Source organism: Cololabis saira, chromosome 1 (assembly GCF_033807715.1).
Source record: "Cololabis saira isolate AMF1-May2022 chromosome 1, fColSai1.1, whole genome shotgun sequence".
In the NCBI taxonomy this organism is placed as follows: Eukaryota; Metazoa; Chordata; class Actinopteri; order Beloniformes; family Belonidae; genus Cololabis; species Cololabis saira.
Genome location: NC_084587.1, coordinates 56,410,914 through 56,431,886, shown reverse-complemented (window position 1 = coordinate 56,431,886; position 20,973 = coordinate 56,410,914). Strand labels below are relative to the sequence as shown.

Sequence of the window (20,973 nt, the reverse complement as noted above, 5' to 3'; positions counted from 1 at the left end):
AGGAACCAAGTGAACACAGTTATGGTCAGCTGACCCAAGAGGGGGGAGTGGGATTGATTTATACGCATTTTTAATGGACCCGTAACACTTGTCCAGGATCCTGTCATTTCTAGTGGGACAGGACACATACTGATAAAAACCCCTGAGAGGCTTGACCAGAGAACAGTGGTTAAAGTCACCTAAAACCAGATTAGGAGCGTCAGGAGATAAGGACTGGAGTTTATGCACGATCTGAGAGATGAGCTCTGCTGCATTCTTTTCGTTTGCTTTTGGGTGAACATAAGCGATAGTCACAAAAATCTGTGGAAATTCACGAGGCAAATACCTCGGACGCATAGAGAGAGAGAGCAGCTCCACATCCTTGGTACAGAGTCTCTCTCTTACTAGAACAGTTTTACACCAGCGATCATTTATATAAACACATACTCCACCTCCGCATGATTTTCCAGTTGTTGCTGACACTCTGTCGGTACGGAGCGGAACCCCGAACCCGACTATGGCCAGATCACCGTCAGAATCCCTTTCCCCGAGCCAGGTCTCAGAGAAGGCCAGGATGCAGGCTTCTTTGAATACATGCTGGTGGCGAACAAGAGCCTGTAATTCCTCAGTTTTATTGCGGAGAGAGCGGGCGTTGGACAGGATAATTGAAGGGAGGGGGATGCGCAACAGGTGTTGCCGTCTCATGCGCTCCCGCACGCCGCCTCTCCTGCCACGCCTCCTCGGTTTTCGTTGTGGAGCTCTGAAGTTGTCGCCTTCCCTGTGGCCGACAAATTCCTTCAGATCAGGAAAGACCAGGTCCACTGGTGGTCCGCTGATCACAGGGTTTGAGAATTTCAGCAGATAGTCTCTGGTGTATTGAATGGTATTGAGATCAGGTGCCGTCAACAGCCCCATGTGCCATGAGGACGCCAGCACCGCCAATAAAAGGATCAGAGTCAGATCCATGTCACTGAATCGTGTTACACTTAATCATGCGAAAGTGAGGTTGATCAGTTCAGGGTACACACCGAGTTTAAAAGTTTAGAAGCTTAAAAAACAGACTTAAAGACTAAAAACTCTGACAGACAAGACGGACATGCTTCTCACTGCTGCCGGTCGCTGCGTAGCGCATGCGCCCTATTTCAAGTGAAAATTTACTTGAAACAGGTGAAAATTGTCAAAAGTTATTTTTCTGGTGTTATTTTTCTGGTGATGAGTCTAAATGTTGAAATAGCAGTAAAACCACATTCATTGATGAACTGACATAAGGGATGGAAAGGGGGGATGGCAGTTTTACAGGGGGATGATTTGGACCGTTTTTATTTCAGGGGTGATGCCATCCCCCCTCATCTCTCCTCAACTCCAGTACTGGTTGTGTGTCTATATTGGGTAGACACGAAAAAAACTAGTAAAAAAAACATGCTGTCATCCCAATTTGGTGCGTACAGATTTGCTAGTATGACAGGGGTGTTATTTATTTAGCCTACCACTATTATATACCGACCAGCAGAGTCTGCCTCAACACTGGACATAAAAATGGGACATTCTTATTGAGAAGAATAGCAGTTCCTCTAGATTTGGAGTGAAAGTTGGAATGGTAAAATTGAGCCACCCGTCCCCCTCTGTGTAAAATGATGAAAGGTGTTCAAATGGGTCTTTGGAGGAAGGCAATCCCAATATTGAGTTGATTCAGATGTGAGATTACTTTCTTACGTTTTACTGGATGGTTTAAGGATTTCACATTCCGACTAGCAAAAGTGACCTGACAACCTCCGGATTTATTCACATGAGCATTCAGAAGTGGCCTAGCCGTAGTCTGTTGTAGAGAGCATATGTTTCCAGATACAGGAGTCTATGATGGTCTTGTTTAGTTGAGACTCCTCCACTAACAAATTAACAGACAAAACAAGAAAAGCATAAAGTAAACATTCAACAAGTAATTTTAAAGTATAAAAACAAAAGTGAAAAGGTGGCGCCAATTAAAACACTCAAGCACCCCCTGGCATTTGTTGATCATTCTATATCCCTGAGTACCATTATAAACCAAAAATGACCACTAATTCAAACGGTTAATATGACAAATGATTGCCTATCATTATCAGCAACTAGTGGTGTTTACACTTATCTCCCCTTGATAATCCATCGTGTTCCAAGTTCCACATTCGCAAAAGTCATAATGATCTTTTACTGATCAAATGAGGGTCATGGAAACAAATAAAATGATTTTTTTTTAAAAAGGGCGTCTCATTTTAGATTAGAGATGTAGTTCTGGAGCAGATGCAGGAGCCTACTCTAGAAGAGTTAGTTCTATTACGACGTTGCGGGGAACACCTGAGGTTCACGTCTGGTAGGAGTTATGATGCCACACGTCAGTGTGTGACTGGTCTGCTTGGAAGCTTTTTGGTACTTCCAGCTACGTAATCGTTTTCTTCCTTGTTTTCAGTCCAGGCTTAAATATAGCATTTGTAATGTCAGTTAAAGTTCCCAGCTCACACTGCATCATCTTCATCTGCGCCGTTGTCACGTCCTACCCGTATACAGGAAGTTGACTGAGCACTGCTAGCTGTAGAAAACACCGCCACCTTGTGGTTGGAGGTGGGATCAGCAAGATATGGTAGGAACGGCAACGACCCCGTAGGTCCTCTACGTGGTTCTCACGTGCAAGCATCGCGACTAGGGATTGGAATCGAGAACCGGGTCTTGTTGAGAACCGGTTCCCAGTGTTTCAATTCCTTGGAATCGTTTGCCTTTTCCGCAAACGATTCCCTTATTGATTACAGTCAGCGCGAATGACGTCACCAAGCACGTTGCGCAACGTGCGCATTCGCGCCCAGCAGGAAAACACGGGGACAAAGCGGCATAAACTCTCGAAAGTTTGGTTACATTTTACCAAAAAGGATGACAACAGGGCGACAATCCTTGCAATGTGGACATTTTACCAAACGGGGGAAACTGTTAGGACTCGGCCGGCTGATCCGCTGGGAGCGCGAAGTCAGCCGGCGTGTGGTAAGGCTGATTTATGGTTCCGCGTTACACCAACGCAGAGCCTACGGCGTAGGGTACGCCGTAGGCTCTGTGTTGGTGTAACGCGGAACCATAAATCATGCTTTAGAAGAGCTGCGCCACGTGGACGAGCCGGGCGCTCCGGCGGACAGCGGAGCTCCTGACACAGCTGCAGCTCGTCAGCTCATCTATGGAGAAGTTAAAGAGCTTCTACCGCTAGCTTCTCCTTTCATCAAGGCAGGGAAGAGTATCAGGCCAGAATAGATGAATGTCACCAAGCAGGGACTAAGTTTGTGGTGTTGAACATGTTACTGGACATTCTTGTGCAATTGCTACAAAGTAATTTGTTGTTTTTAGTTAATTTCTACAGAAGAATATTTATTTTATTATTAATATTTTATATTAAATACATATTTTACTGTATATTACAAATAGTTTTGTGGGGACCCCCTGGCACCATCGAGGAGCCCAAGGCTGGGAGCATCTTAAGACCTCACTTATATGTTTTTGTTCAAAGATATAAAAGTTTTATATCTTTTGAACAAAAAAGATCAGAGAAACAAATAAATTGAAACAAAGAAACAATTTTAGTATCAACTTTGTTTTATTAAAACAAAGTTGATACTAAAATTGTTTCTTCTCCTTTTTTCCAAATGAGAATCGATAAGAGAATCGATAAAGAATCGAATCGTTAAGCAGAATCGAAAATGGAATCGGAATTGAAATAATCTTATCAATTCCCATCCCTACTCGAGCCAGACGGGCGAGGGAACGAGCAGCGCAGAAAGACCGGAATTAATATAAAGTGGAATGAATGTAAACATGATCGCGGAATTATTCTATTCGGATTTAAAGTTGGAATAAACCAGCCACTTACTTCAGAATTGAGTTTAATTCTGAATGGCCATTTTCATTCGGAATTAGGTGTTTACATAGTAATTCTTACTCATTTTAAATCGGATTTAATTTTAATTCTGAATTAAAGAGGAATTAAAGGAGCTTGAGGCTCCTTTTAAGAAATGAGACTCTCTAGCGCCACCCTTCACCACGACGGCCGTCGGGGGTACTGCAGCCAACAGTGAAGCCGGCACGGGAGAACGTGCATGCAGCGTCATGTGACGTCACATCCGCAGCCCAGCGCGGGAAATTCGGGACCGAATTGCAGCACATTTTGCAGCACACAGCCTGTTCAAGGCAAAGGAGAGATACACTAGAGGAAACATTCTTTTGGGTTTGGAACGCTTCATCTGACATTATTACTAGAAAACTTAAAACTTATACGGATTTTTTTCATAAATCCTGCCACAATCCGGCCTCAAGCTCTTTTAAAGGTATAGTCTATAATGTTGGAGAGCTAGCAAGATTTGAAAGTGGCACCTCCTCTAAGCCCCGCCCCTCCTCTAAGCCCCACCCCTCCTCCCCCTCCCGTCAGTGCTCCGTCCAAAGCCCCGCCCCCACAAACTTTGGGGAACGCGCATTTGCAGGAGTCGAGTTTTCCATGACATTTTGGGCAGTACATTTTCAATAAAACTACCCCATGTCTCATTCACCTGTAAGCGAGGCTGGTTTTAGGGGGGGCCGGGGGGGGGCTGTGCCCACCCAAACGTGCATCCTGCCCACCCAATCCAAGTTATGGGGATCCTTTATTTTTTTATAAATATAAAAAAATATCACAGAATATCTGTACCGTTTCTGATTGGGTGGGCACTGCGCATCATTTTCAGACACAACAATGAACGCATACCGCAAAAGTTGTGCCTCGGCGGAGAAGTGTTCAGAATAGCACACCGAGCACACACTGAAGGCTGATTTATGGTTGCGCGTTAAACCAAAGCAGAATGGTGCGCGTCGCCGCGTACCCTATCCCGTAGGCTACGCCGTACCCTACGCCGTACCCTACGGCGTAGCCGTGGCTCCAGAGCCTGCACGGCAGCGCACCGCCACCCGCACCGGCGCTCTCCGCCCTCGCCGGGATGGAGACGCCTCCATCCCCACGGACCCCCATACTGGGGAGGTGGGATATTTGGCTGCGTTTTCTCGTTTTCTGCGCCATTCTTCAGCAAACGTGACTCGAGTGTGTGAAGTTTTCCGGCAAGATTTTCGACGTGACGAGTGCGCGCATGGGACAGAGGGGGGCGTGGGCGGGACTTAAAATGAAGGCATCTGATTGGTTCTTTCCCCCCTGCCAATCCTCTGGTCCTCTGACCAATCCGTGCCACTCGGTGCGCAAAAAACAGATTGGAGAGTTTTTACAGGATTAAAGCTGTCAGAGGGGTCGGATGTTTTTCTTTCCTTTTTCTGAACACATTATTCACTGGCTACTCTCAGGATGGAAGGACCATTTCACCCAGTATAACAATAAATGTTTTTGAATACGATTACAGACTATACCTTTAAACTTCCCATGTAAACGCACTCAATGTCGTGCTCCTCACAGTTGGAGGAGGTTCTGATGGCTATAACGAAGCAGAACAGCAGACCCCACACTTACTATTCTTCTTCTCCTCTGACTCTTCTTCTGTGGTGTGCAGCGAGTCAGCGTGTCGTTTCTACAGCCATCAGATGAAAGGGAAGCACCTAGCCATCAAGAAGATGAACGAGATCCAGAAGAACATCGACGGCTGGGAGGGGAAAGACATCGGTCAGTGCTGCAATGAGTTCATCATGGAGGGCACGCTGACCCGAGTGGGCGCAAAACACGAACGGCACATCTTCCTGTTTGACGGCCTCATGATCTGCTGCAAGTCCAACCACGGCCCCCCCAGGCTGCCCGGCGCCGGCTCCGCCGCCGAGTACCGCCTCAAGGAGAAGTTCTTCATGCGCAAAGTCCAGATCAACGACAAGGACGACAAAGAGGGAGAGTACCGTCACGCCTTTGAGATCATCCTGAAGGACGGCAACAGCGTGGTGTTTGCTGCCAAAACCGCAGAGGAGAAGAACGGCTGGATGGCGGCGCTGATCTCGCTGCAGTACCGCAGCACGCTGGAGCGCATGCTGGACAAGGCCATGCTGCAGGAGGAGAAGGAGAAGCAGATGAGGCTTCCGGGCGTCCACGAGTACCGCTTCGCCGAGCCAGACTCTGACCAGAACGTGGTGTTCGAGGAGAACGTGCAGTCCATGTCCGGGATCCCCATCATCAAAGCAGGGACGGTCCTGAAGCTGATCGAGAGACTCACCTTCCACATGTACGCAGGTGAGGACTGATGTCAAACAAGTGAGGTGTCCTGACGGGCGTGGTCTCCTGACGGGTGAGGCGTCCTGATGGGCGTGGTCTCCTGACCTTCTCCAGGTCTCTGCCGGCCCCGTCTGGGCTCTGGTTTTGTCCTTGATGATTTGACTAATGTCTCCTCCCTCAGATCCGAACTTTGTGCGGACCTTCCTGACGACCTACAGGTCCTTCTGTAAACCTCTGGAGCTGCTGCAGCTTCTCATTGAGAGGTGAGCTCACCTGTCACATTAGAATGCACTTCTCTGTACCTCTGCCAGCTTCTTATCATCTGCACATCCTCCGTTTCAGACAAAAGAACACTTTTATTGCACTCACAGTAACATTTGAAGTTGTTGTCTTGAAGGATTATCTTCATTTCCTAACCGTCACAGAAACACAGGTTATTTCAAGGTTCAATATCAGCAAGGAAACCTGGACGTTTTAAAGGTCTCAGGGAAGCATCAGAAGTGGTCTCAGATCTCCTTATGATTTCAGATTTGATATCCCAGAGCCAAGGACAACTGATGCTGATCCAGGGGAAGGAGGAGAGCAGCTTCTCAGTGCTGAGAAGCGTTTCCGGAAAGAGTTTGTCCAGCCGGTTCAGCTCAGGTATGCAGCCCTGTTCCATGATCTTGGTTCTGTGTTTTAATATTTATCCAGAGCTCCGTTTCAGTTCTCTTGTGTTGTACTCTAGGACATGTCCTGAATGTTAATAAGTCCAGTTTTTAACAGTCTTAACATCTCTGTGTGACCTGGTTCTGTAGAGTTCTGAATGTCTGTCGTCACTGGGTGGAGCATCATTTCTACGACTTCGAGAGAGACCCGTTCCTGCTGAGCCAGCTGGAGGAGTTCATCGCTTCAGTCAGAGGTGGGTACGCTAGGGCGCTAGGCTAACTACCTGTCCAGGCGCTGGGCTAACAACCTGTCCAGGTGCTAGGCTAACAATACCTGCCCAGGCGCTAGGCTAACAACCTGTCCAGGTGCTAGGCTAACTACCTGCCCAGGTGCTAGGCTAACAACCTGTCCAGGTGCTAGGCTAACAACCTGCCCAGGCGCTAGGCTAACAACCTGTCCAGGCGCTAGGCTAACAACCTGTCCAGGTGCTAGGCTAACTACCTGCCCAGGCGCTAGGCTAATAACCTGTCCAGGTGCTAGGCTAACTACCTGTCCAGGCGCTGGGCTAACAACCTGTCCAGGTGCTAGGCTAACAATACCTGCCCAGGCGCTAGGCTAACAACCTGTCCAGGTGCTAGGCTAACTACCTGCCCAGGTGCTAGGCTAACAACCTGTCCAGGTGCTAGGCTAACAACCTGCCCAGGCGCTAGGCTAACAACCTGTCCAGGCGCTAGGCTAACAACCTGTCCAGGTGCTAGGCTAACTACCTGCCCAGGCGCTAGGCTAATAACCTGTCCAGGTGCTAGGCTAACTACCTGCCCAGGCGCTAGGCTAACTACCTGTCCAGGCGCTAGGCTAACAACCTTTCCAGGCGCTAGGCTAACAACCTGCCCAGGCACTAGGCTAACAACCTGCCCAGGCGCTAGGCTAACTACCTGTCCAGGCGCTAGGCTAACAACCTGCCCAGGCGCTAGGCTAACAAACTGCCCAGGCGCTAGGCTAACAACCTGCCCAGGCGCTAGGCTAACAACCTGCCCAGGCGCTAGGCTAACTACCTGTCCAGGTGCTAGGCTAACAACCTGCCCAGGCGCTAGGCTAACTACCTGTCCAGGCGCTAGGCTAACAACCTGCCCAGGCGCTAGGCTAACAACCTGCCCAGGCGCTAGGCTAACAAACTGCCCAGGCGCTAGGCTAACAACCTGCCCAGGCGCTAGGCTAACAAACTGCCCAGGCGCTAGGCTAACAACCTGCCCAGGCGCCGGGCATATTTTGCTTTTATGTCACATTATAGGCAGTATTTTAGTATTTTTTTAAACTATAAATTATAAATGTTTTGTTTTTGGAGTACATAACAATGTGCCATAAATACCGCCCACCTGTAAAGCGACATGATGTGATTGCAGGTAAAGCCATGAGGAAGTGGGTGGAGTCTATCACTAAGATCATCCAGAGGAAGAAGCAGATGCAGGTGAGCTTGCCGAGTCACAGCATCACCTTCCAGAACTCCCCCCCCCCCATCGAGTGGCACATCTGTAAACCAGGAAACATGGAGCCATTCGACCTCATGACTCTGCACCCCATCGAGATCGCCCGCCAGCTCACCCTGCTGGAGTCCGACTTCTACAGGTAACACTCGGGTCCCGTGGCGGTAACACACGTGGCAGTAACACACCTGTCTCTGGTCTTGTACATTGCTCTGCGGGGTCTCACTGGTTTCTCACCTCGTTTGCAGGGCAGTGCAGCCATCCGAGTTGGTGGGCAGCGTCTGGACCAAAGAGGACAAAGAGATCCACTCCCCGAACCTGCTGAGGATGATTCGACACACCACCAACCTGACGCTGTGGTTGGAGAAGTAAGTCCCGCCCCCACATCACCCGTCTCTGCTAGACCTATCACCTGATAGTACTCTCTCTACAGGTGCATAGTGGAGACCGAGCACCTGGAGGAGCGAGTTGCCATTGTTTCTCGTATCATCGAGATCTTACAAGTTTTTCAAGAGCTCAATAATTTTAACGGCGTCCTGGAAGTTGTCAGTGCCATGAACTCCTCACCCGTCTACAGACTGGACCACACCTTTGAGGTAACTCCTCCCTCACACACACACCAGTTCCCATTCAATAATTCTGCTCTAGAGGATAATCAAGCCCAACCTCTCAGCACAAAACACCAGATAATGTACCAATCTAAAAAAACGACATGTCCTGTGTTGAAGAATATTATCAAAACCAGTTCAGAAGTCTGCTGTGGTGTAGTGAGTTTTATTCAGTAAGCCTGGGTTGGTGTGCTGACCAAGAATGGTCGAAATCATGACTCTTTATACAGTAAGTTCAAAGCACAAAAGGCAAGAATCAACAAGCCAAAGGTGAAAGACAAAAAGCAATTAAAGGGTATTCACAGTCAGATGTGATCTGTGGCCAAATGCCGTCCTCTGGCATTCGGCATGAATATCATTCAGTTGGAAATGACCCCATAGGGTGTTCTCGTTATTCAAGTCTGTGGCCAAATGAGTTGGTATTAACATATCATTCAGTCAGGAACTTCGTCATATGGAGTTGGTATTAACATATCAGTCAGTCAGGAACTTCGTCATATGGCATTCCCGTGGTTCAAGTCTGTTCCAAGGTGTTGGCCCTGCAGGGGGAGGAAGCTGGAGTTTCACGTCAGTCACGGTGTCACAATGCCTCATCATTCCTTAGGCGCTTACAACCCGGTGTTTCCTTAGACGCTTACATCCTGGTGTTTCCTTAGACGCTTACATCCTGGTATTTCCTTAGGCGCTTACATCCTGGTGTTTCCTTAGACGCTTACATTCTGGTGTTTCCTTAGACGCTTACATTCTGGTGTTTCCTTAGGCGCTTACATCCTGGTGTTTCCTTAGGCACTTATAACCCGGTGTTTCCTTAGACGCTTACATTCTGGTGTTTCCTTAGGCGCTTACATCCTGGTGTTTCCTTAGGCACTTATAACCGGGTGTTTCCTTAGGCGCTTATAACCCGGTGTTTCCTTAGGCACTTACAACCTGGTGTTTCCTTAGGCGCTTATAACCCGGTGTTTCCTTAGGCGCTTATGACCCGGTGTTTCCTTAGGCGCTTATAACCCGGTGTTTCCTTAGGCACTTACATCCTGGTGTTTCCTTAGGCGCTTACATCCTGGTGTTTCCTTAGGCGCTTATAACCCGGTGTTTCCTTAGGCACTTACATCCTGGTGTTTCCTTAGGCACTTATAACCCGGTGTTTCCTTAGGCGCTTATAACCCGGTGTTTCCTTAGGCACTTACATCCTGGTGTTTCCTTAGGCGCTTATAACCTGGTGTTTCCTTAGGCGCTTACATTCTGGTGTTTCCTTAGGCGCTTACATCCTGGTGTTTCCTTAGGCGCTTACATCCTGGTGTTTCCTTAGGCGCTTATAACCCGGTGTTTTCTTAGGCGCTTACATCCTGGTGTTTCCTTAGGCGCTTACATCCTGGTGTTTCCTTAGGCGCTTATAACCCGGTGTTTCCTTAGGCGCTTATAACCCGGTGTTTCCTTAGGCGCTTATAACCCGGTGTTTCCTTAGGCACTTACATCCTGGTGTTTCCTTAGGCGCTTATAACCCGGTGTTTCCTTAGGCGCTTGTGACCCGGTGTTTCCTTAGGCGCTTATGACCCGGTGTTTCCTTAGGCACTTATAACCCGGTGTTTCCTTAGGCACTTATAACCCGGTGTTTCCTTAGGCACTTATAACCCGGTGTTTCCTTAGGCACTTATAACCCGGTGTTTCCTTAGGCGCTTACATCCTGGTGTTTCCTTAGGCACTTATAACCCGGTGTTTCCTTAGGCGCTTATAACCCGGTGTTTCCTTAGGCACTTACATCCTGGTGTTTCCTTAGGCACTTATAACCCGGTGTTTCCTTAGGCGCTTATAACCCGGTGTTTCCTTAGGCGCTTATAACCCGGTGTTTCCTTAGGCACTTACATCCTGGTGTTTCCTTAGGCGCTTATAACCTGGTGTTTCCTTAGGCGCTTACATTCTGGTGTTTCCTTAGGCGCTTACATCCTGGTGTTTCCTTAGGCGCTTACATCCTGGTGTTTCCTTAGGCGCTTATAACCCGGTGTTTCCTTAGGCGCTTACATCCTGGTGTTTCCTTAGGCGCTTACATCCTGGTGTTTCCTTAGGCGCTTATAACCCGGTGTTTCCTTAGGCGCTTATAACCCGGTGTTTCCTTAGGCGCTTATAACCCGGTGTTTCCTTAGGCACTTACATCCTGGTGTTTCCTTAGGCGCTTATAACCCGGTGTTTCCTTAGGCGCTTGTGACCCGGTGTTTCCTTAGGCGCTTATGACCCGGTGTTTCCTTAGGCACTTATAACCCGGTGTTTCCTTAGGCACTTATAACCCGGTGTTTCCTTAGGCACTTATAACCCGGTGTTTCCTTAGGCGCTTATGACCCGGTGTTTCCTTAGTCACTTATAACCGGGTGTTTCCTTAGGCGCTTATAACCCGGTGTTTCCTTAGGCGCTTATAACCCGGTGTGTCCTTAGGCACTTATAACCCGGTGTTTCCTTAGGCACTTATAACCCGGTGTTTCCTTAGGCGCTTATAACCCGGTGTTTCCTTAGGCGCTTATAACCCGGTGTGTCCTTAGGCACTTATAACCCGGTGTTTCCTTAGGCGCTTATAACCCGGTGTTTCCTTAGGCGCTTATGACCCGGTGTTTCCTTAGGCGCTTATGACCTGGTGTTTCCTTAGGCGCTTACATCCCGGTGTTTCCTTAGGCGCTTACATCCCGGTGTTTCCTTAGTCACTTATAACCCGGTGTTTCCTTAGGCACTTATAACCCGGTGTTTCCTTAGGCGCTTATAACCCGGTGTTTCCTTAGTCACTTATGACCCGGTGTTTCCTTAGTCACTTATAACCGGGTGTTTCCTTAGGCGCTTATAACCCGGTGTTTCCTTAGGCGCTTATGACCCGGTGTTTCCTTAGGCGCTTATAACCCGGTGTTTCCTTAGGCACTTACATCCTGGTGTTTCCTTAGGCGCTTACATCCTGGTGTTTCCTTAGGCGCTTATAACCCGGTGTTTCCTTAGGCACTTACATCCTGGTGTTTCCTTAGGCACTTATAACCCGGTGTTTCCTTAGGCGCTTACATCCTGGTGTTTCCTTAGGCACTTACATCCTGGTGTTTCCTTAGGCACTTATAACCCGGTGTTTCCTTAGGCGCTTATGACCCGGTGTTTCCTTAGGCGCTTATGACCCGGTGTTTCCTTAGGCGCTTATAACCCGGTGTTTCCTTAGGCGCTTATGACCCGGTGTTTCCTTAGGCACTTATAACCCGGTGTTTCCTTAGGCGCTTATAACCCGGTGTTTCCTTAGGCGCTTATAACCCGGTGTTTCCTTAGGCGCTTATAACCCGGTGTTTCCTTAGGCGCTTATAACCCGGTGTTTCCTTAGGCACTTATAACCCGGTGTTTCCTTAGGCACTTATAACCCGGTGTTTCCTTAGGCGCTTATAACCCGGTGTTTCCTTAGGCGCTTATAACCCGGTGTGTCCTTAGGCACTTATAACCCGGTGTTTCCTTAGGCGCTTATGACCCGGTGTTTCCTTAGGCGCTTATGACCCGGTGTTTCCTTAGGCGCTTACATCCCGGTGTTTCCTTAGTCACTTATAACCTGGTGTTTCCTTAGGCGCTTATAACCCGGTGTTTCTTTAGGCGCTTACATCCCGGTGTTTCCTTAGGCGCTTATGACCCGGTGTTTCCTTAGGCGCTTATAACCCGGTGTTTCCTTAGGCGCTTATGACCCGGTGTTTCCTTAGGCACTTATAACCCGGTGTTTCCTTAGGCGCTTATAACCCGGTGTTTCCTTAGGCGCTTATGACCCGGTGTTTCCTTAGGCGCTTATAACCCGGTGTTTCCTTAGGCGCTTACATCCTGGTGTTTCCTTAGGCGCTTATAACCCGGTGTTTCCTTAGGCGCTTACATCCTGGTGTTTCCTTAGGCACTTATAACCTGGTGTTTCCTTAGGCGCTTATATCCCGGTGTTTCCTTAGGCACTTATAACCCGGTGTTTCCTTAGGCACTTATAACCGGGTGTTTCCTTAGGCGCTTATAACCCGGTGTTTCCTTAGGCACTTATAACCCGGTGTTTCCTTAGGCACTTATAACCCGGTGTTTCCTTAGGCGCTTATAACCCGGTGTTTCCTTAGGCACTTATAACCCGGTGTTTCCTTAGGCACTTATAACCGGGTGTTTCCTTAGGCGCTTATAACCCGGTGTTTCCTTAGGCGCTTATAACCCGGTGTTTCCTTAGGCGCTTATAACCCGGTGTTTCCTTAGGCGCTTATAACCCGGTGTTTCCTTAGGCGCTTATGACCCGGTGTTTCCTTAGGCGCTTATAACCCGGTGTTTCCTTAGGCGCTTATAACCCGGTGTTTCCTTAGGCACTTATAACCCGGTGTTTCCTTAGGCGCTTATAACCTGGTGTTTCCTTAGGCGCTTATAACCCGGTGTTTCCTTAGGCGCTTACATCCCGGTGTTTCCTTAGGCGCTTATAACCCGGTGTTTCCTTAGGCGCTTATAACCCGGTGTTTCCTTAGGCGCTTATAACCCGGTGTTTCCTTAGGCGCTTATAACCCGGTGTTTCCTTAGGCGCTTATAACCCGGTGTTTCCTTAGGCGCTTATAACCTGGTGTTTCCTTAGGCGCTTATAACCCGGTGTTTCCTTAGGCACTTATAACCCGGTGTTTCCTTAGGCGCTTACATCCTGGTGTTTCCTTAGGCGCTTATAACCCGGTGTTTCCTTAGGCGCTTATAACCCGGTGTTTCCTTAGTCACTTATAACCCGGTGTTTCCTTAGGCACTTATAACCCGGTGTTTCCTTAGGCGCTTACATCCTGGTGTTTCCTTAGGCGCTTACATCCTGGTGTTTCCTTAGGCGCTTATAACCCGGTGTTTCCTTAGGCGCTTATGACCCGGTGTTTCCTTAGGCGCTTATAACCCGGTGTTTCCTTAGGCGCTTATAACCCGGTGTTTCCTTAGGCGCTTACATCCTGGTGTTTCCTTAGGCGCTTATAACCCGGTGTTTCCTTAGGCGCTTATAACCCGGTGTTTCCTTAGGCGCTTACAACCCGGTGTTTCCTTAGGCACTTATAACCCGGTGTTTCCTTAGGCGCTTGTGACCCGGTGTTTCCTTAGGCGCTTATGACCCGGTGTTTCCTTAGGCGCTTATAACCCGGTGTTTCCTTAGGCACTTATGACCCGGTGTTTCCTTAGGCGCTTATAACCCGGTGTTTCCTTAGGCACTTATAACCCGGTGTTTCCTTAGGCACTTATAACCCGGTGTTTCCTTAGGCACTTATAACCCGGTGTTTCCTTAGGCGCTTATAACCCGGTGTTTCCTTAGGCACTTATAACCCGGTGTTTCCTTAGGCACTTATAACCCGGTGTTTCCTTAGGCGCTTATAACCCGGTGTTTCCTTAGACGCTTACATCCTGGTGTTTCCTTAGGCACTTATAACCCGGTGTTTCCTTAGGCGCTTATGACCCGGTGTTTCCTTAGGCACTTATAACCAGGTGTTTCCTTAGTCACTTATAACCCGGTGTTTCCTTAGGCGCTTATAACCCGGTGTTTCCTTAGGCGCTTACATCCTGGTGTTTCCTTAGGCACTTATAACCCGGTGTTTCCTTAGGCGCTTATGACCCGGTGTTTCCTTAGGCACTTATAACCAGGTGTTTCCTTAGGCACTTATAACCCGGTGTTTCCTTAGGCGCTTACATCCCGGTGTTTCCTTAGTCACTTATAACCTGGTGTTTCCTTAGGCGCTTACATCCTGGTGTTTCCTTAGGCACTTATAACCCGGTGTTTCCTTAGGCGCTTGTGACCCGGTGTTTCCTTAGGCGCTTATGACCCGGTGTTTCCTTAGGCACTTATAACCCGGTGTTTCCTTAGGCGCTTATGACCCGGTGTTTCCTTAGTCACTTATAACCCGGTGTTTCCTTAGGCGCTTATAACCCGGTGTTTCCTTAGGCGCTTATAACCCGGTGTTTCCTTAGGCGCTTATAACCCGGTGTTTCCTTAGGCGCTTATAACCTGGTGTTTCCTTAGGCGCTTATAACCCGGTGTTTCCTTAGGCACTTATAACCCGGTGTTTCCTTAGGCGCTTACATCCTGGTGTTTCCTTAGGCGCTTATAACCCGGTGTTTCTTTAGGCGCTTATAACCCGGTGTTTCCTTAGGCGCTTATAACCCGGTGTTTCCTTAGTCACTTATAACCTGGTGTTTCCTTAGGCGCTTACATCCTGGTGTTTCCTTAGGCGCTTATAACCCGGTGTTTCCTTAGGCACTTATAACCCGGTGTTTCCTTAGGCGCTTATAACCCGGTGTTTCCTTAGGCACTTATAACCCGGTGTTTCCTTAGGCGCTTACATCCTGGTGTTTCCTTAGGCGCTTATAACCCGGTGTTTCCTTAGGCGCTTATAACCCGGTGTTTCCTTAGGCACTTATAACCCGGTGTTTCTTTAGGCGCTTATGACCCGGTGTTTCCTTAGGCGCTTATAACCCGGTGTTTCTTTAGGCGCTTATGACCCGGTGTTTCTTTAGGCGCTTACATCCCGGTGTTTCCTTAGGCGCTTATGACCCGGTGTTTCCTTAGGCGCTTACATCCCGGTGTTTCCTTAGGCGCTTATAACCCGGTGTTTCCTTAGGCGCTTACATCCTGGTGTTTCCTTAGGCGCTTATGACCCGGTGTTTCCTTAGGCACTTATAACCCGGTGTTTCCTTAGGCACTTATAACCCGGTGTTTCCTTAGGCGCTTATAACCCGGTGTTTCCTTAGGCGCTTATAACCCGGTGTTTCCTTAGGCGCTTATAACCCGGTGTTTCCTTAGGCGCTTACATCCTGGTGTTTCCTTAGGCGCTTATAACCCGGTGTTTCCTTAGGCGCTTATAACCCGGTGTTTCCTTAGGCGCTTACATCCTGGTGTTTCCTTAGGCGCTTATAACCCGGTGTTTCCTTAGGCGCTTACATCCTGGTGTTTCCTTAGGCGCTTATGACCCGGTGTTTCCTTAGGCACTTATAACCTGGTGTTTCCTTAGGCGCTTATAACCCGGTGTTTCCTTAGGCGCTTATAACCCGGTGTTTCCTTAGGCGCTTACATCCTGGTGTTTCCTTAGGCGCTTATAACCCGGTGTTTCCTTAGGCGCTTATAACCCGGTGTTTCCTTAGGCACTTATAACCCGGTGTTTCCTTAGGCGCTTATAACCCGGTGTTTCCTTAGGCACTTATAACCCGGTGTTTCCTTAGGCGCTTATAACCTGGTGTTTCCTTAGGCGCTTATAACCCGGTGTTTCCTTAGGCGCTTACATCCCGGTGTTTCCTTAGGCACTTATAACCCGGTGTTTCCTTAGGCACTTATATCCCGGTGTTTCCTTAGGCACTTATAACCCGGTGTTTCCTTAGGCGCTTACATCCCGGTGTTTCCTTAGGCGCTTATAACCCGGTGTTTCCTTAGGCACTTATAACCCGGTGTTTCCTTAGGCACTTATAACCCGGTGTTTCCTTAGGCGCTTATAACCCGGTGTTTCCTTAGGCGCTTATAACCCGGTGTTTCCTTAGGCGCTTATAACCCGGTGTTTCCTTAGGCGCTTACATCCTGGTGTTTCCGTAGGCGCTTACATCCTGGTGTTTCCTTAGGCGCTTATGACCCGGTGTTTCCTTAGGCGCTTACATCCTGGTGTTTCCTTAGGCACTTATAACCCGGTGTTTCCTTAGGCGCTTATAACCCGGTGTTTCCTTAGGCGCTTACATCCTGGTGTTTCCTTAGGCGCTTACATCCCGGTGTTTCCGTAGGCGCTTACATCCTGGTGTTTCCTTAGGCGCTTGTGACCCGGTGTTTCCTTAGGCGCTTATAACCCGGTGTTTCCTTAGGCGCTTACATCCCGGTGTTTCCTTAGGCGCTTATGACCCGGTGTTTCCTTAGGCGCTTACATCCTGGTGTTTCCGTAGGCGCTTACATCCTGGTGTTTCCGTAGGCGCTTACATCCCGGTGTTTCCTTAGGCACTTATAACCCGGTGTTTCCTTAGGCGCTTACATCCCGGTGTTTCCTTAGGCGCTTATGACCCGGTGTTTCCTTAGGCACTTATAACCCGGTGTTTCCTTAGGCGCTTACATCCTGGTGTTTCCTTAGGCGCTTACATCCCGGTGTTTCCGTAGGCGCTTACATCCTGGTGTTTCCTTAGGCGCTTACATCCCGGTGTTTCCTTAGGCGCTTATGACCCGGTGTTTCCTTAGGCACTTATAACCCGGTGTTTCCGTAGGCGCTTACATCCTGGTGTTTCCTTAGGCGCTTATGACCCGGTGTTTCCTTAGGCGCTTATAACCCGGTGTTTCCTTAGGCGCTTATGACCCGGTGTATCCTTAGGCGCTTACATCCCGGTGTTTCTTTCCAGAACATTTCCCCCCTTTGCCGGTCTCTGGATGTAAGAGCCACTTTTGAATGTAAGGACCGTACCCCCATTCCTTAACAACTTTCAGATCATGTTCTACGTGTATCATAGTGGTAAGAATAGACGAGCCAGGACACTCCTGGAATAGTTTGGGTCTTCCTCACCAGCTGGAAGTGTTCTGTTTGTCATTTGGGGTTCTACATACATTTCTGTATGAAACACATTCTCTCAGATTTCATTTAGATGTATTTTTGATTTTCAGCTAATTCCGAGTAAACAGAGAAAGATCCTGGAGGAGGCTCACGAGCTGAGCGAAGACCACTACAAGAAGTACCTAGCCAAGCTCCGCTCCATCAACCCCCCTTGCGTCCCGTTCTTTGGTACGATCCGGCTCCACCTGTCACGTTCCACAACTGCCGTCGGCCATAACTTACGTGTGCGTGTGTGAAACAGGAATCTACCTGACCAACATCCTGAAGACGGAAGAGGGAAACCCCGACTTCCTGCGCAGACACGGAAAAGATCTGATCAACTTCAGCAAGAGACGGAAAGTAGCCGAGATCACCGGAGAGATCCAGCAGTACCAGAACCAGCCCTACTGCCTGAGGGTGGAAAACGACATTAGGGTCAGTCCAGGCTCATATCACTTCCTGTTCATGCTGCGCTTTCAAAACCACATACCGCTATATACATAGACCTGCAGTCCCCCCCTGACCAGTAGGACCTGGATCCAGACCTGCAGTCCCCCCCTGACCAGTGGGACCTGGATCCAGACCTGCAGTCCCCCCCCCTGACCAGTAGGACCTGGATCCAGACCTGCAGTCCCCCCCTGACCAGTAGGACCTGGATCCAGACCTGCAGTCCCCCCCCCCTGACCAGTAGGACCTGGATCCAGACCTGCAGTCCCCCCCCCTGACCAGTAGGACCTGGATCCAGACCTGCAGTCCCCCCCCTGACCAGTAGGACCTGGATCCAGACCTGCAGTCCCCCCCTGACCAGTAGGACCTGGATCCAGACCTGCAGTCCCCCCCTGACCAGTAGGACCTGGATCCAGACCTGCAGTCCCCCCCTGACCAGTAGGACCTGGATCCAGACCTGCAGTCCCCCCCCCCGACCAGTAGGACCTGGATCCAGATCTGCAGTCCCCCCCTGACCAGTAGGACCTGGATCCAGACCTGCAGTCCCCCCCTGACCAGTAGGACCTGGATCCAGACCTGCAGTCCCCCCCTGACCAGTAGGACCTGGATCCAGACCTGCAGTCCCCCCCTGACCAGTGGGACCTGGATCCAGACCTGCAGTCCCCCCCTGACCAGTAGGACCTGGATCCAGCCCTGCAGTCCCCCCCTGACCAGTAGGACCTGGATCCAGACCTGCAGTCCCCCCCCTGACCAGTGGGACCTGGATCCAGACCTGCAGTCCCCCCCTGACCAGTAGGACCTGGATCCAGACCTGCAGTCCCCCCCCTGACCAGTAGGACCTGGATCCAGACCTGCAGTCCCCCCCTGACCAGTAGGACCTGGATCCAGACCTGCAGTCCCCCCCCTGACCAGTGGGACCTGGATCCAGACCTGCAGTCCCCCCCTGACCAGTGGGACCTGGATCCAGACCTGCAGTCCCCCCCTGACCAGGTATCAGTGATATGGACATAGAACTCTTAGTTCTCCAGTTAACCATCATTAATGCTAATATATCTGCTCTTTTGGACCTTTGACAACATGTCTGTGTCTGTCCTCTCTGTTCTTCATCCTCTCTTTCCCATCTCTCTTTTCCTTCCTTACCCAGCTGGTCTTCAGCAGGAGGGTCCCCCTTATGATCCAGGTCCTGGTCCAGGTTTCTACCCCCTTATGATCCAGGTCCTGGTCCAGGTTTCTACCCCCTTATGATCCAGGTCCTGGTCCAGGTTTCTACCCCCTTATGATCCAGGTCCTGGTCCAGGTTTCTACCCCCTTATGATCCAGGTCCTGGTCCAGGTTTCTCCTTATGATCCAGGTCCTGGTCCAGGTTTCTCCTTATGATCCAGGTCCTGGTCCAGGTTTCTACCCCCTTATGATCCAGGTCCTGGTCCAGGTTTCTCCTTATGATCCAGGTCCTGGTCCAGGTTTCTCCTTATGATCCAGGTCCTGGTCCAGGTTTCTCCTTATGATCCAGGTCCTGGTCCAGGTTTCTACCCCCTTATGATCCAGGTCCTGGTCCAGGTTTCTACCCCCTTTATGATCCAGGTCCTGGTCCAGGTTTCTACCCTCTTAAATTAGTTTTTACTGGGTCATGTTCTGGTCTCTGGAGACTACCTAAAGACAACTTGTGTATTAATAAACACTATATAAATAAAGTTGAATTGAACTGACATACCGTACTACCCCACCCAGCATCCAGTAGGTCCGACGTTCTGGTACAGTGGTTGTTTGCACGGCGAAAGTTCTCATAAGAGTTCTCTGGGTGTTTCTCGTGTAGAGCACTAAATTAGCTGGAGCCCGGTATGTGGTTCTGAAAATGGCACCAGAACACAGATGTGTGTTTGTGTTTGTGGAGCAGAAGTTCTTCGAGAACCTGAACCCGATGGAGGACCTGTCAGAGAAGGACTTCACCGATTATCTCTTCAACAAATCTTTGGAGATTGAACCTAGAAACACCCGATCGTTACCTCGATTTGTAAGTGTCGCTACAGGAACTCCTCATTGCGTAATCTGTCTGGAGTAAACTCGTTCATGTCCCGTCCTCGTCTCTGGTTCAGGCCAAGAAGTACACCTACACTCTGAAGACTCCTGGGATTCGCCCCACCCCGGCCAGGACGGGCACCATGCGTCTTCCGACGCCTCTGCAGAACGAGCCCAAGATAAGCTACAGCCGCATCCCTGACAGCGATGCCGAGGGCGGGGCGGCCTCTGCTCCCAACTCTCCCCGCACACCCCTAACTCCGCCCCCAGCCTCCGCTGCTTCCAGCTCTACAGACGTAGGCAGTGTGTTTGACTCACCGCAGGGTCCCAGCAGCCCCTTCCACTCAAGTAAGACACGCTTACCAGTTACCTGGACCAACTGATACTAACCCCTACCACTGACCACTGATACTAACCCCTACCACTGATACTAACCCCTACCACTGACCACTGATACTAACCCCTACCACTGATACTAACCCCTACAACTGACCACTGATACTAACCCCTACAACTGACCACTGATACTAACCCCTACCACTGACCACTGATACTAACCCCTACCACTGACCACTGATACTAACCCCTACCACTGACCACTGATACTAACCCCTACCACTGATACTAACCCCTACCACTGACCACTGATACTAACCCCTACCACTGATACTAACCCCTACAACTGACCACTGATACTAACCCCTACAACTGACCACTGATACTAACCCCTACCACTGACCACTGATACTAACCCCTACCACTGACCACTGATACTAACCCCTACCACTGACCACTGATACTAACCCCTACCACTGACCACTGATACTAACCCCTACCACTGATACTAACCCCTACCACTGACCACTGATACTAACCCCTACCACTGACCACTGATACTAACCCCTACCACTGATACCAACCCCTACCACTGATACTAACCCCTACCACTGACCACTGATACTAACCCCTACAACTGACCACTGATACTAACCCCTACAACTGACCAGTGATACTAACCCCTACAACTGACCAGTGATACTAACCCCTACCACTGACCACTGATACTAACCCCTACCACTGACCACTGATACTAACCC

The 20,973-nt window shown here is 49.6% G+C and overlaps 1 protein-coding gene across 9 annotated transcripts in view; it reads left to right on the top strand.

Moving 5' to 3' along the window:
- Window positions 1-20,973, top strand: part of LOC133449012 (son of sevenless homolog 1-like) — a 211,294-nt gene that overhangs the window by 100,430 nt on the left and 89,891 nt on the right. For 7 of the 9 annotated variants that reach the window (XM_061728139.1, XM_061728110.1, XM_061728132.1 and 4 more), the window contains 11 exons: window positions 5,514-6,175; window positions 6,339-6,420; window positions 6,686-6,799; window positions 6,955-7,058; window positions 8,209-8,431; window positions 8,538-8,657; window positions 8,723-8,885; window positions 17,485-17,602; window positions 17,676-17,848; window positions 19,755-19,871; window positions 19,954-20,224. The exons of 1 other annotated variant lie outside the window; for it this stretch is intronic. In XM_061728139.1, the coding sequence (XP_061584123.1) occupies window positions 5,514-6,175; window positions 6,339-6,420; window positions 6,686-6,799; window positions 6,955-7,058; window positions 8,209-8,431; window positions 8,538-8,657; window positions 8,723-8,885; window positions 17,485-17,602; window positions 17,676-17,848; window positions 19,755-19,871; window positions 19,954-20,224 (2,147 nt within the window). The remainder of the gene's footprint in view (window positions 1-5,513; window positions 6,176-6,338; window positions 6,421-6,685; window positions 6,800-6,954; window positions 7,059-8,208; window positions 8,432-8,537; window positions 8,658-8,722; window positions 8,886-17,484; window positions 17,603-17,675; window positions 17,849-19,754; window positions 19,872-19,953; window positions 20,225-20,973) is intronic. One more of the 9 variants, XM_061728102.1, reaches the window with a different exon arrangement.